The sequence below is a fragment of the Crassostrea angulata genome, chromosome 8, assembly GCF_025612915.1.
Source record: "Crassostrea angulata isolate pt1a10 chromosome 8, ASM2561291v2, whole genome shotgun sequence".
Lineage (NCBI taxonomy): Eukaryota > Metazoa > Mollusca > Bivalvia > Ostreida > Ostreidae > Magallana > Magallana angulata.
This window is the reverse complement of record NC_069118.1, coordinates 42,887,094-42,900,029: the sequence shown is the minus strand read 5'-3', so window position 1 is coordinate 42,900,029 and position 12,936 is coordinate 42,887,094. Positions and strand designations below refer to the sequence as shown.

General features: G+C 35.1%; 1 protein-coding gene across 1 annotated transcript; it reads right to left on the bottom strand.

Annotated features, from left to right (window-relative positions):
• Positions 1-6,253: 6,253 nt before the first annotated feature.
• On the bottom strand, positions 6,254-12,532 carry LOC128159020 (trichohyalin-like). Its single transcript, XM_052822052.1, has 3 exons — positions 11,958-12,532; positions 10,720-10,790; positions 6,254-9,056 (listed from the first exon to the last, which is right to left on the bottom strand). The coding sequence occupies exons 1-3, from the start codon at positions 12,247-12,249 to the stop codon at positions 8,190-8,192; spliced, it is 1,230 nt and encodes a 409-aa protein (XP_052678012.1). The 5' UTR covers positions 12,250-12,532; the 3' UTR covers positions 6,254-8,189.
• Positions 12,533-12,936: the final 404 nt, after the last annotated feature.

Here is a 12,936-nt window from a genome sequence, read left to right as displayed (position 1 = left end):
GGTGTAACAAAGAATATTGACCCGGGGGTCATTTGTCAACGTTGAATATTGACCCGGGGATCAATTTTCAACGTTGATAATTGAGACCAAAAACTTTGAAATTTAAACCCGGGTCATTTTTCAACAGCTTGAATTTTTTTTTTCAAACTTCTTATGACATCGACACGTTGAAAATTGACCCTGTTGAAAATTGACTCCAACTTCAGAGTGCATGTTGAACTGTCTTTGAACTGAACTGGAACTTGCTCTTCACGGTCTAAATATACATGTAATTATGTACTTGAAAGTTTCAGGTTCAAAACTTTAACTCTTTCATACTGTCCACTACACTTGCCGACTTTGGGGATTTGACATGTTTAAGATTGATTTTAATAACGACTACAACCATTTAATATTACACTTAAAACTTGGTATAATTTTATATCCATTCATTATACTATATGAATATGGCTTAGAAGAAGAGCTTAATTTGCTTCTGAATTAGACGGGTGGGTTGAGGTAGCAACTCAATTTGTTTATACATGGCATATGCATGGATTTCTGTGCTTGCTCACATAGTCTTTTTGGGTTGTTTTTTTTGTTTTGAAAAATGAACTTGTTCTTGAGAAAATTACACCGAGATAATTAAATTCTTTAACTATTTCAATAGGTAAACCATTATAAGAAAAGACATATTTGGGTTGACGACCTTTAGAAAATAAAACAATTTTTATTTTACAAATATTAACAGAAAGTTTCCATGTATCACAGTATCTATAGAATTCATTAAGGGCAAACTGTAAATCATTTGCAGACTCAGCTAAAATAACAGTATCGTCTGCATATAAAACAGGATAAACATTTTTAAATATAAAGAAGTTCCTTTTCAATTCCCTCAGTAATTGTAGACAGTCCTGAGTGAGTTACGTTTTTATCTAACAAATAATCTTCTAGATCATTAATATACAAGGAAAACAAGAATGGAGATAGTCGTACACCGACATTACAAGTAAAAAGATCAGATTTAAAAAACCATTAATACATATTTTTGATGTATTATTTTTGATTTTATACCTTTGTACATATTTTTATGTATGTAAAACATTTAGCCTACCAATTATTCCACTTTTAAGAAGTTTGTACCAGAGCCCATCCCTCCATACTGTATCAAAAGCTTGTTTGAAATCTACAAATGCAACACCCACTCTTCCTTTTAATTGATGTAAAATCATCATAATCTCTTATAAATATGTCCAAAAATTACTGGCCGTTCACGTTAAATTACTTTTTAGCATCTCACGCATTGTCTTACCGTCTGGTAGATATAACAATGTTACCTCAGATTTATAGAAAATGAAAATAATTTTATATTGAAATGTCCCTAATACCATAGGCGTCGGAACCAACCGGGGGGGGGGGGGGGCTAAGCCCCCCCCCACACTTTTTTTTTGCTAAGTTAGACCTAACCATTAGGCACATAGCAGAATAGAGGGTTCAGCCTCCCCCCCCCCCCCCCGCTTTTTTCGCCGGAAACATAATTGTTCCGTAATGTACGTTTGAAAGATTGAGTAGTTAGAGTGAAAGGCATACTAGCCCCCCCCCCCCCCCTCCCCCCCCTACGGATTAGGATTTCATGATTTTGGGAATTAGGCTTTTTTCTCTCAATATTTCTGAGGATCAGTCTAGCCCCCCTCCCCCCCCCCCCCCCCCCCCCCACACACACACACACACACTTTCAATTTGCTTCCGACGCCAGTGATTACTGTAACTTAAGAGAAGAATTCCTTTAAAAGTTTTATTATATTATATAAACCCTCTGTTTTTATATAAATTAATTCTATATATTGTCAACACAAAATGTAAAAGGATTTGTGCAATTAAGGTAAATATATTAAGAATACTTTTGTGATCAGAAAACTTCATGTATAAACTTGCCTTTTTCAACCGAGTGACCTAGCTGTTTATATGTATTTTAACATGTGTATAATATTAATTGTATATATAATATATCTATATAGCTGTTGACCAATAAACAATACATTGTTATTTATTGTTATACAGTATTTATATCTGTAATACAGAATATATCATTAAAGTAATTTAGTGATATATTTTGCCATATGTCACTGACATCTTTCATGTAAATTCATTCTGGTCACCGGCTGCAGGTTTTCATATATAATTTCACAAATGGGTATTTATGTCTCTATAATTCTTTTTTTTTTTACAGTATTCGACTGAGATTGAAGTTTAAAGATGTGTTAATTTATTATTAATATTAAGTGTAATTAAACCTTTTTTTTATTTAATAAATTTTAATCTATTAAATAATTATATGCATATATAATTGTAAATCGATTATATAATTTCTACACGGATTATTGCCAAATATTTATTAAATACTTCTATTTATTTTAGGACATGTCTTCTTCTTTAAGATTCCTTCATTCATTTATTTAATCATCTGATCATGAAATAAATCAACGAATATCGAATTTTAACTGATAGAACTAGTGGCTGGCATATCATGAAAAATGCCACCTTGGCACTGGTATAATTATCCGGCACAGTGTTCTAGCTTCAATTTGATTTAACGCGCGATTCACACTCTATCGACAAGAGTGACTTTACGCATTATAAGGAAAGGCTAATTAACAAAAAAAAATGTTAGATGACATACTTATTATGATGTCTCTAACTGCTCTTAACCAACTTAACCGACAGCTATAATTTCCAATGTCTTGTTATTTGACTATGTTTTAATTTCATTACTAAATATTTCGTCAACAAATTGACTGTTTATGCATAAATGTCAAAACAAACTATGTACATAATAAGAATAGGAATCAGAAAACGTTGTTTGGTATATATGTCAAAGAAAACATTCTAATGTTTAAAGAATGACACTAATAGTTGAATTAAATATCTGTAAAAACTTTTTTTTAGCTCTCCTTTATATTAAGTTACGAGTAAGAAACTGTTTGGGAGGGTAACAGTTGAAATTGACACCCCGAGGAAATCATTGTCAACCGACGCGAAGCGGAGGTTGACAATGGTTTTCGAGGGGTGTCAATTTCAACTGTTATCCTCCCAAACAGGCACTATTTATTTTATTATACTGAATGTCTTAATTTTAGAGATTTTTTACTGCTTTTATATAGAAATGGCTCGAATTCCACGGCAAACCGTACGCGCATGTAACAATTCGTTATGTTACCCGTTGCTAAGTGTGTTGCCAACGCTGAGGGTAATAGAACGGATTATCAACTGCGCATGCGTCTTAACCAATCAGATTTCAGTATTTAACAAGAAAGTATAATAATATATAAATAGTGCCTGTTTGGGAGGGTAACAGTTGACTGGTAACATTAAAAATTGTTACATGCGCGAAAATTATGCGCGTACGGTTCGCCGTATAATTCACGTTATTCCTATGTAAAAGCAGTTAAGTTTTCTTTAAAATTAAGACATTCAGTATAACAAGATAAATAGTGCCTGTTTGGGAGGATAACAGTTGAAATTGACACCCCTCGAAAACCATTGTCAACCTCCGCTTCGCGTCGGTCGACAAAGGTTTTCTCGGGGTGTCAATTTCAACTGTTACCCTCCCAAACAGGAACTATTTATATAATGTTACCCGTTGCTAAGTGCGTTGCTAACGCTGAGGGTAATAGAACGGATTATGAACTGCGTCTAAACCAATCAGATTTCAGTATTTAACATGAAAGTATAACACAAAGAATTGTTACATGCACGCAAATTATGCGCATTCAGTTCGCAGTAGAATTCACGTCATTTCTATATAAAAGCAGTAACATTTTCTCTAAAATTAAGACATTTATGATAAGAAAGTAAATAGTGCCTGTTTGGGATGGTAACATTTAAAATCGACACCTCCGCTTCGCATCAGTTGACAACGATTTTCTCGGGGTGTCAATTTCAACTGTTATCCTCCCAAACTATTTATATATTGTTGCATCGGAGATGTAATGTCCAATTTTCTTTATCAATTATTATGTTCCTTCGAGGAAGTGTGCAATCTTCTAAGATTGTAGGTAGGTGGGTAGATGATATGTTGTCATCAAACCCTGTATACAGGATGACTGTTGTTATAGCATCTCCAGCTCAAAAGGTCGATTGGTCAGTAGATTATGTCAATAAGAGTATTTTCCAATCGATGTCTGTCGAGCATTGGTTGACTGACACCGATTGTGAGGTCAAAAGTCACAAGGAGTAAGACGAAGGGCGAATAAGATGGTGCAATGACTATTGATTTCATTTCTAATTTTTATTTCAATTTATTAAAACTGCAGGATTTAAAAAAAGAGTCAGCCTATATTTCTTTTTTTTTTTTTACAAACGCAAACTTTGGATTGTGGTTGAGCCCGAGTTAAATCTTAAGCGAAACTACTGACTTTTCATCTTCACTAGCAAAGGGTTTCTAATCTGCAGACCACCATACAGTGAACGTGTATTATTTATCCGACTCTTGTCCCCTCCCTCTTTATGAATCGATGTTTGGGTTTATAGACTCCAAAATGAAGCTTAAAACGCAAATATGACACTACATGAAAGTTCCATCTAAGGGCTATAGTATTCCAGGGACCGTCAAGACTTGTGGGTCTCTTATTTTTTTTTCCTGAAACGTTTGGTTGAATGTGTTGTTATAACAAAAAAATATAATGCAAAGTAGTCATAGCGTCAAGCATTTGTTGAATTTCATTGCTTTACGTTTTTTTAATAGCACGAAATTTCTAAAATGTGGCACTATTTGAAGACGTTGATATGCATAATACTTTAAACCTTGAAAATTAGCCGGTTTCAAAATAAGCCACCTATTTCTTGCATTGAAAATTACTAAAAAAAAAAAAAAAAGCCCCTTTTGAAATAAGCCAGTCATGACAGTGCCAATTAGGAAAGATACATGTAGTGTTTTTTCTACATGCAAGCTATTTTACACAGTATTATTTTGATTGTTTTATTGTAAAAATTCCATGACATTTATGATTATGTTCAAAATAAAATTTCTAAATCGGAGTAAGTCTAGTAGTCGCCAGTGCTAAAAAAAAATCACTGTTTAATTTAAAGATCGACGCGCAGAATTAAATACACAAACATTTTCATTTAACTCTTACAGATGTTTACCTGGATATCCTAGAACAAACGAGCACATATTCATGTAGTTCACAATCGATCAATTACAATCTATTGGTTTCATAATAAGCCGTGATTTTGCTGCGTCACTTACCGGTATTTTGTTTCAATAGTAAGCAATTATTTGAGAATAAGACGGTTTTGAAAATAAGCCCAAAATTTCTTACCAAAACTTAAAATAAGCCCTGGCATATTTTCAAGGTTTTATGGTATGTGAGCAGCTGAACTCAGGCACGTAGCATCATGGGTGACCAGGGGGGCCTCCCCCGACACATCTTTTCTCGCAGCAACTAATTTTTTTTAAATTTACAAAAAATTGAATTATCATGGTGTTGCCCCCCCCCCCCCCCCAATTTTTTTGGGAGTATGTAACAAATTGGTATGAAATAAGGAAATTAGGAGTGAAGTTATAGATATACTATCCCCCCCCCCCCCCCCCACCACACACACACACTCACACACACTTTCAAAAACGATGCTACGTGCCTGGAACTGTTTTAATAAAACGCTAATAAAAGGATATTTTTGTAAAATATACAAAGTTGAAAAGTATTTTTAGGAACGGAGTATTGTTTCGAAGTTAAAGGGGGCAGCAATACCCCCCCCCCCCCCCCAGAATCTTCAAATGCAAAAAAAAAAATAAAAATTAAAAAATAAAAATTCATATCTAGTGATAAAGGAGATCAGGCCCTGCATCTGAAGCAACCACTGCGATTCATTCAAGACATATTATAGTTAAATGAAATATGGAAGTTTTAAAAAGTACAGTACTATTATCTATAAAATATATATGACCTGTTCCAAAAACTATGGCTCAGATTCAGCATTTAAGCCTGTCAGGTGCATCAGTATTATAAGACGCATCATCCATGCAAGTTTGGTGAAGTTAGAACCAGTTATAACTAAGATATAATCATCAAAGAGAACAGGCTCCAAAAACTTTAAGCAGCTCTGAAAACCTTAACCTTCTCCAACAAATATACACCTTTAAATGCCTTAATTTGAGTTTACAATATTAGAAAAAATCCAATTTTCGCGTTTTCATGATAAAAGTCTTAAATGTTTCAGTCATATTTTACTGTCTTTTTATTAATGAAGATGGACACAGACTAGTAAAAATCCAGTCTGACGCATAAAATTATCAACAAAATCGGACATGCTAGTATTTAACTATTTTTTTTCTTCTCGAAAATCCGTTATTTTGTACATGTACATATACATATATCTAGCCGATTTTGCAAGCATACTGGTGCAAAGCTATATATATTCTTACATACTAAAAATGTTTAATATATACATGTAGTGTTGATTTAGAACCTTTTGCATATCAATTTAAGAGTAGGTGCGTGCTACATATATATTTTCGCCATGGTGTATTTTAAAAATAATGAATAAAGTACCAATTTCAATGCTGCGAGTGGTTAACATATGAAAAATTATTAGAAGATTTTAGGTAAGCAAGATACATAAATTTTCTGATTAAGGTTGAATAACACATCATTATAAAATGGCTGACCTCTGATCGAAAGACATTATATAAATAGTGCCTGTTTGTGAGGGTAACTGTAGAAATTAACACCCCGAGAAAACCATTGTCAACCTCCGCTTCGCGTCGGTTGACAATGGTTTTCTCGGGTTGTCAATTTCAACAGTTACCCTCCCAAACAGACACTATTTATTTTATTATACTGAATGTCTTATTTTTAAAGAAAATTTTACTCCTTTTTTATAGAAATGATGTGAATTCTACAGCGAACTGTACGCGCATAATTAACGCGCATGTAACAGTTTTGTTGTGTTACCCGTTGCCAAGTGTGTTGCTAACGCTGAGGGTAATATAACGGATTATCAACTGCGTCTAAACCAATCAGATTTCAGTATTTAACATGAAAGTATAATATTCATTTTATTGAATGGATTTTATCGACAACAACATGTGAATTATTCCATAGCCGGGTGGATAAAGTCTCGGGCTTGTATTCCGTTTATCCCATGTTCGATCCCGGCAGGGGCTTTTGTTGTTACTTACTGAATTGATTTTTTTTAGATATTCAATTTTTATCCCCAAACTGCAAATGTTTCATTTATTTGACATATGTACAGTTTATTTATCATTATATCTTTCATAATTAAATCATTTACTGTTAATTTGAGTCACTTTTTTCAGATGTGTTATTCCACCTTAAGGAGGAACAATTACAACAAATTATCTCCTTTTGTTCCGCCACCTCAAAATAAATGTAATCAATGTAATTCGGGTGATGTTTCCATGATATGGGATGAATCGGAATAAATCAGAATATATATTATTGTATAAATACCTAATGTGATTACAAGGTAACTATACTGATAAAAAATAGTTTCCATTTCTGGTTTTTCAACAGTTACATTTATCACAAGTGTTGTATTGTTACAACTACGTGCACTTTTCTCTCTTATAGAGGAATACTATTAGTACATGCACTCCATTGATATCAATAAATGCCTATTTTGATAAGTTAGTTGGTGAAAAAATATCTTTGTAAGGGGAAAAGCCTGAATCGCTCATGTGAAGACCTGTTTTACATTAATATATCTTTGTTATCTACCCATTTTATATTCAAATGCAACCTCTGATAAAGGTAAACTTTAAGTGATATATCGGTATAAAAGGTACATGCATTTTACTTATGTATACAGGGTTATTTTCGCCCTTTTTCACTTTTTCACCCAGTCTTGAATTTACAAAGTTGTGAATAAAAAAAGATAATTTGAGACATAGGAAATCGTCCAGTCTTATATTCGCCTGCTTACAACAAGGGCGAAAGGGGCGACAATAAAACGGGGCGAATGCTTTCCTATGTATTCTCTTCCATGTTGCATGTACATGTACATCTGACGTAGAGTGTTGAGGCTTGACGGGTGCATGCAAATGAATTTAGCATTCAGTTTGTATTTGCAAAGTAGTTTTCTTTACTTTATAAACTAGTTAAAAATATCGTTACCGTCTCGAAGTTCATATATACAAATGTACATTTAATAAATGTCATTGAAAAGTTTATCTTTAAATTATAGTATCATTTCTTTTCCCCTTGTTTGTTCGGAGTTTTTGGCACGATGCCACTCCCCCCGATGTACAGATTACGTGAGGCGAGACGAGGCCTCTCTTTGGAGTTCAGATTGTTCACGACCTCAAAGATCTCGTTCAACTTCTCGGACTGTTTCTCCAGCGCGCTCTTATACGTGACGTCATCCAACTCCGACTTCTCCCTCTGGAACTTGACTACGTCACTTATCCGACTGTACGCCATTTCCACCTCCTTCTTTAGCGCCAGTCTCTCTTTGTCTTTCTCCTCTAACTCCTGCATCAGGGTTTTATTTTCTATGGCAAGATGCTCCAGATCTATTTGACTCTGACAATCTTTCTCCTTCAGACGACTGTTCTCGCACTCCAACGTGGCCACCTTCTCTTGCAGTTTCTGAATCTGAGTTTTCAGATCGTCGTTAGCAATTTTCAGTTGCGCCCTCTCCGCGTTGGCCTGCGACAGTCTCTGCCATCTCTCATTCTCTCGTTCGCGCATTTCCTTCTGCATTTCTTTCAGTTTGTCGTATTTCTCCGACAGTCTATTATACTCCTCGTTGGAACGCCTCAGCTTCTCCACACTCGCCTGTAAGTTTGTGATGGCCGACTCGTTCATCCTCAGAAGACTCGATTTCTCCTCGTTCCATTCTTTCTTGAACGACGCCAGTTTATCGTCCATCCGTTTTTCCATTTCCTGTTTGTCCTCCGCTCTCATTTTCTGAAGAGAGCTGGAAATGTTAGAGCTCAGTTTCCCGCTGAATTCCGTCAGGAGTCGAGACATTGTTATCTCCATCGCGGGGGGCCCGCCATAGCTGACCCCCACCGGACCGGAAGCTCCGGAGTGGTCGTAAGATCTGTTGCTCTGGAAAACATCAACATTTTTTTAATAAGGAATAAGGAATCATTCTTTGAGTATTATGAGGTGATACTTTTGGTCGGGGCGTGATCAAATCGAATAAAGCCCGAAGGGCTTTATGATAGATTTGATCACGCCCCGACCGAAATTATCACCTCATAATATTCAAAGAATGATTCCTTATTACTTATATTTATATAATTTTAAGCCATCGTACAATTAAATCTTTAACTATAAATAAGCAAACCCCGCCGGCGCCTCAATTTGGCGTCATTTGTATTATGGTTTATTTAATCTTCGCTAGCCAAGTGTCCGATTCGTTTTTCTCATCTCCAAGATGAGAAAAACGAATCGGACACTTGGCTAGCGAAGATGTGTTATATAGTACAAAATCGATACGTAGTGTTTACACAGACAAAGACACTGGATGATGTAAATATATATAGCAATAACATCATTGTTTTAACTGGAATTGCTGTTAAAAGGAAAATGATATAAAAAATACTTGAATTGATTAATAAATAACAGATAAATTAAGATTGTGTTTTCATCATCATCATCATCATCATCATCATCCGTATTAATGAAATATTTTGTAAATCACATTTAAAGAGAGCTTACCATTATTATGACATACTATGTTTAAAATCCATTAGTATGCATTTTTAAAACAAAAATGTGAAATAGGAAAATTCTCTTCATTTACTTTCGTTTTATAAACACAACACACGCATTTTGCCAAATGCCCTCATCTTAAAATATATAGCAAAATGAGATTTCACACACTGCAATTAAAACATAAAGAAATATCTATCTTTATTCAACTTTCACTCGAAAAGCCCATTAATTGTTGGTGAACGTGATGTATGACATAAATTATGACGCAAAACTTGTGTGTGTGCATTAAAACGTGTGTGTACATGCATTAACCATGAAAAATGTGTACGCATGTGGCAACGCAGTTTGAAAACAAAATTCAAACTGCGTTAAATTTGGGACCAAGTTAACCCACTTTGAAAAGTTTTTTTTTTTTCAAAGTGCGTTATGAAGGTACATCATTTTTTAGTATCGAGACACTTAATGCACTTTTAAAGAAATGTATAAATCACAAATTATGGAACTGAATTATCAGCTACTCTCTTCATCAGAAACCCTTAGCTAGCAAAGATGTACCGGTATATCAATTAAATAAGGAATAAGGAATCATTCTTTGAGTATTATGAGGTGATAATTTTGGTCGGGCGTGATCAAATCCAATAAAGCCCGAAGGGCTTAATGATAGATTTGATCACGCCCCGACCGAAATTATCACCTCATAATATTCAAAGAATGATTCCTTATTACTTATATTTATATAATTTTAAGCCATCGTACAATTAAATCTTTAACTATAAATAAGCAAACCCCGCCGGCGCCTCAATTTGGCGTCATTTGTATTATGGGTTATATAGTACAAAATCGATACGTAGTGTTATCACAAACTAAGACACTGGATGATGTAAATATAACTCAATAAGCACATATATACTGTACATGTAGCATGTGCAGCTAGTAGTTTCAACATATCAAATCATTAATGAAAAACACCATTCTTATACATAGAAGAAAGTTGCTGTACAAGTATAATATATAATGCATCAACATATATATATGTATACTTCATACTAACCATAGCAGACGTTCCCCGGGATCTGGCGCGCTCCCTGCTGTAAGAGGAGGAATGGCGGACAGGAGAGGTCCCTACAGGATGAAACAAAAAAACTGTACATCAAAACAATCAGAATAATCAAATTACTAGTAACTGAAAACAATGAAATGTTATGAATTCTTTGAATACAGATAATCTTCGTGTCATGTCATTTGTATAGATTTATCCTGCCACCCGAAATAAATAAGATATAAAAAAATGCGTTTTCCAAAATCTACTGCACTTACATATACTGAGTACGTGTGCTGTATAACTTTGCCAATATTTGTATGCTATCAAACGAAACTTTGAAGAAATGACAGTTCTTTCAAATGAATTTCACAGGAGTGTGTACTAAAGTATTATTTAACGGGGAAAATGATTAATTATCCACTGGTGCATAAATTTCCATGTCATTTGTGACACAATGAAGATTGTATTATTCCATTTCTACGAGGACAAATGCTACTACACAATTTCTTTGCACTAATAAGGACCCTCTCAGTTTTCTTCTCTGATAGAGTTACAGTATGCACATCATGCGCGGATCCAGAAATGTTTTCCGGGGGAGGGGGGTGGGGGGTCCGAGGCATATTTTTGTTATTTTTATAATAATAATGTAATTTGAACTATTTTGAAGAGATTTGCATTTTATAGGGGTGTGGGGGGGGGAGGGGCGCGGGGGGTCCGGACCCCCTTATCCCCCCCCCTCCTCTTCTAGATCCGCGCAAGCATACATATTTATCATCGATTCAGAGTTATGAAATATGACAGAATACAAAAGCATAGCCGACTTCTTAGAGCCTGGTATCGGTATACATCGAAGTCTAAACTTGAATAACACATTTACAGGTACAATGTATATATTTACACGTGCATGTCCAATTTTTGTTTGAATTTGGTATTGTTTTAAATTACTCTCATTATATCTTCTAGTTTATAAACCATACATGTACATTGTACATTTTGTAACATTCGTGCGCGGGTCCAGAATTTTTTCCGGGGGTTGGGGGTTGGGGTTGGGTGGGAGAGATATATTTTTCCAGGGCACATTTTCCCTTATAGTTTACTACCTAAACTTAAAAATTTGAATTTTCAAGGGGTGGGGTGGGGGTCCCGATCCTCCGACCCCCATCCCACCTGTAGATCCGCGCATGCATATGGTGTACATTTTGTAACACTCTATATATCTATATAACTGCATGCTGTACATGACTTACCACTAATGACAGTGTTCTGTAACCGCTCCGCCATATAGTGATGCCTCTCCTCAGTCAGAGCTTCCAGGAACACGAAGTATGTATTGGGTTCAGGCGACGCCAACAGAAGCTGGATGAATTCATTGAACTTTTTCTGCGGGGTCGCTGGGCTAACGTGCTCGATCTTTTCCCGATGTTCCAGAGAAAAGACATCCTTTTCTATGAGTCTGTCAATGATAGGGTCCAAGTCCACGAGACGTTCCTTCAGATTCGTGATGTTTTGAGTGATTCGCTTTCGTTGTTCTCGGTTCATGGTTTCCAAATGGCCGAATGACAATTAAAGTATAAGAATCCGAAAAGAAAAGTAAGGAGAAAAAGACATTAGGGAATCCCCTACATGTCAAGTATAGGTCCCCTTCTTTTCCTCCTTCATGCTCCAAAAATGCGTCTTAAATTGTGATACCTGACAGTTCCATATCACTCATGTCAGTAGAAAGCGCTCAGAAAAAGGCTCATTCGTTGCTTTTCGGATGTTCGAAAGTGGTCTGTAAATAAGCAATTCAAACAAAACAGAAGCTAAAATCAATATCTGTACAGGTGATTTACAAGTTGGCACACAGTTCGTGGGTCCATACAAGGGGCCCCTTGTCGGGGACGGGTTGATAAATTGCATTGAACTTTTGTTTGTATATAAAGTGTTTAAATGTGTCACTATTGATGTGTGCATTACGCGAACAATGGTGTAAGAATACACAACTAAATCCGGAGTAAATGGACTTCTCCATATCGATTCACCGGACGTTTGGTGAAAATATTTAATGGCAATTTAATTCGCTTTTCAACAAGAGCTTAGATGGAAACGAAATCTATTTATCTAATGAGCTCATATATTCTTACATTACGTCATAATTTCAAGATAAAAAAAACACCATCAAAACTTTATTTGATAAAAAGTTTAAGTAAGTAAATAAAGTTAAAATTTAAATTTGATACAGTATAA

What these genes read in the sequence shown, in the direction of transcription:
- LOC128159020 (XM_052822052.1), bottom strand. Translation starts at nt 12,249, where the DNA reads ATGAACCGAGAACAACGAAAGCGAATCACTCAAAACATCACGAATCTG. An exon ending in ACAGAACACTGTCATTAGTG is followed by an intron (nt 10,791 to 11,957) that starts GTAAGTCATGTA and finishes TTCATCCTGTAG; the next exon opens with GGACCTCTCCTGTCCGCCAT. An exon ending in CCCGGGGAACGTCTGCTATG is followed by an intron (nt 9,057 to 10,719) that starts GTTAGTATGAAG and finishes GATGTTTTCCAG; the next exon opens with AGCAACAGATCTTACGACCA.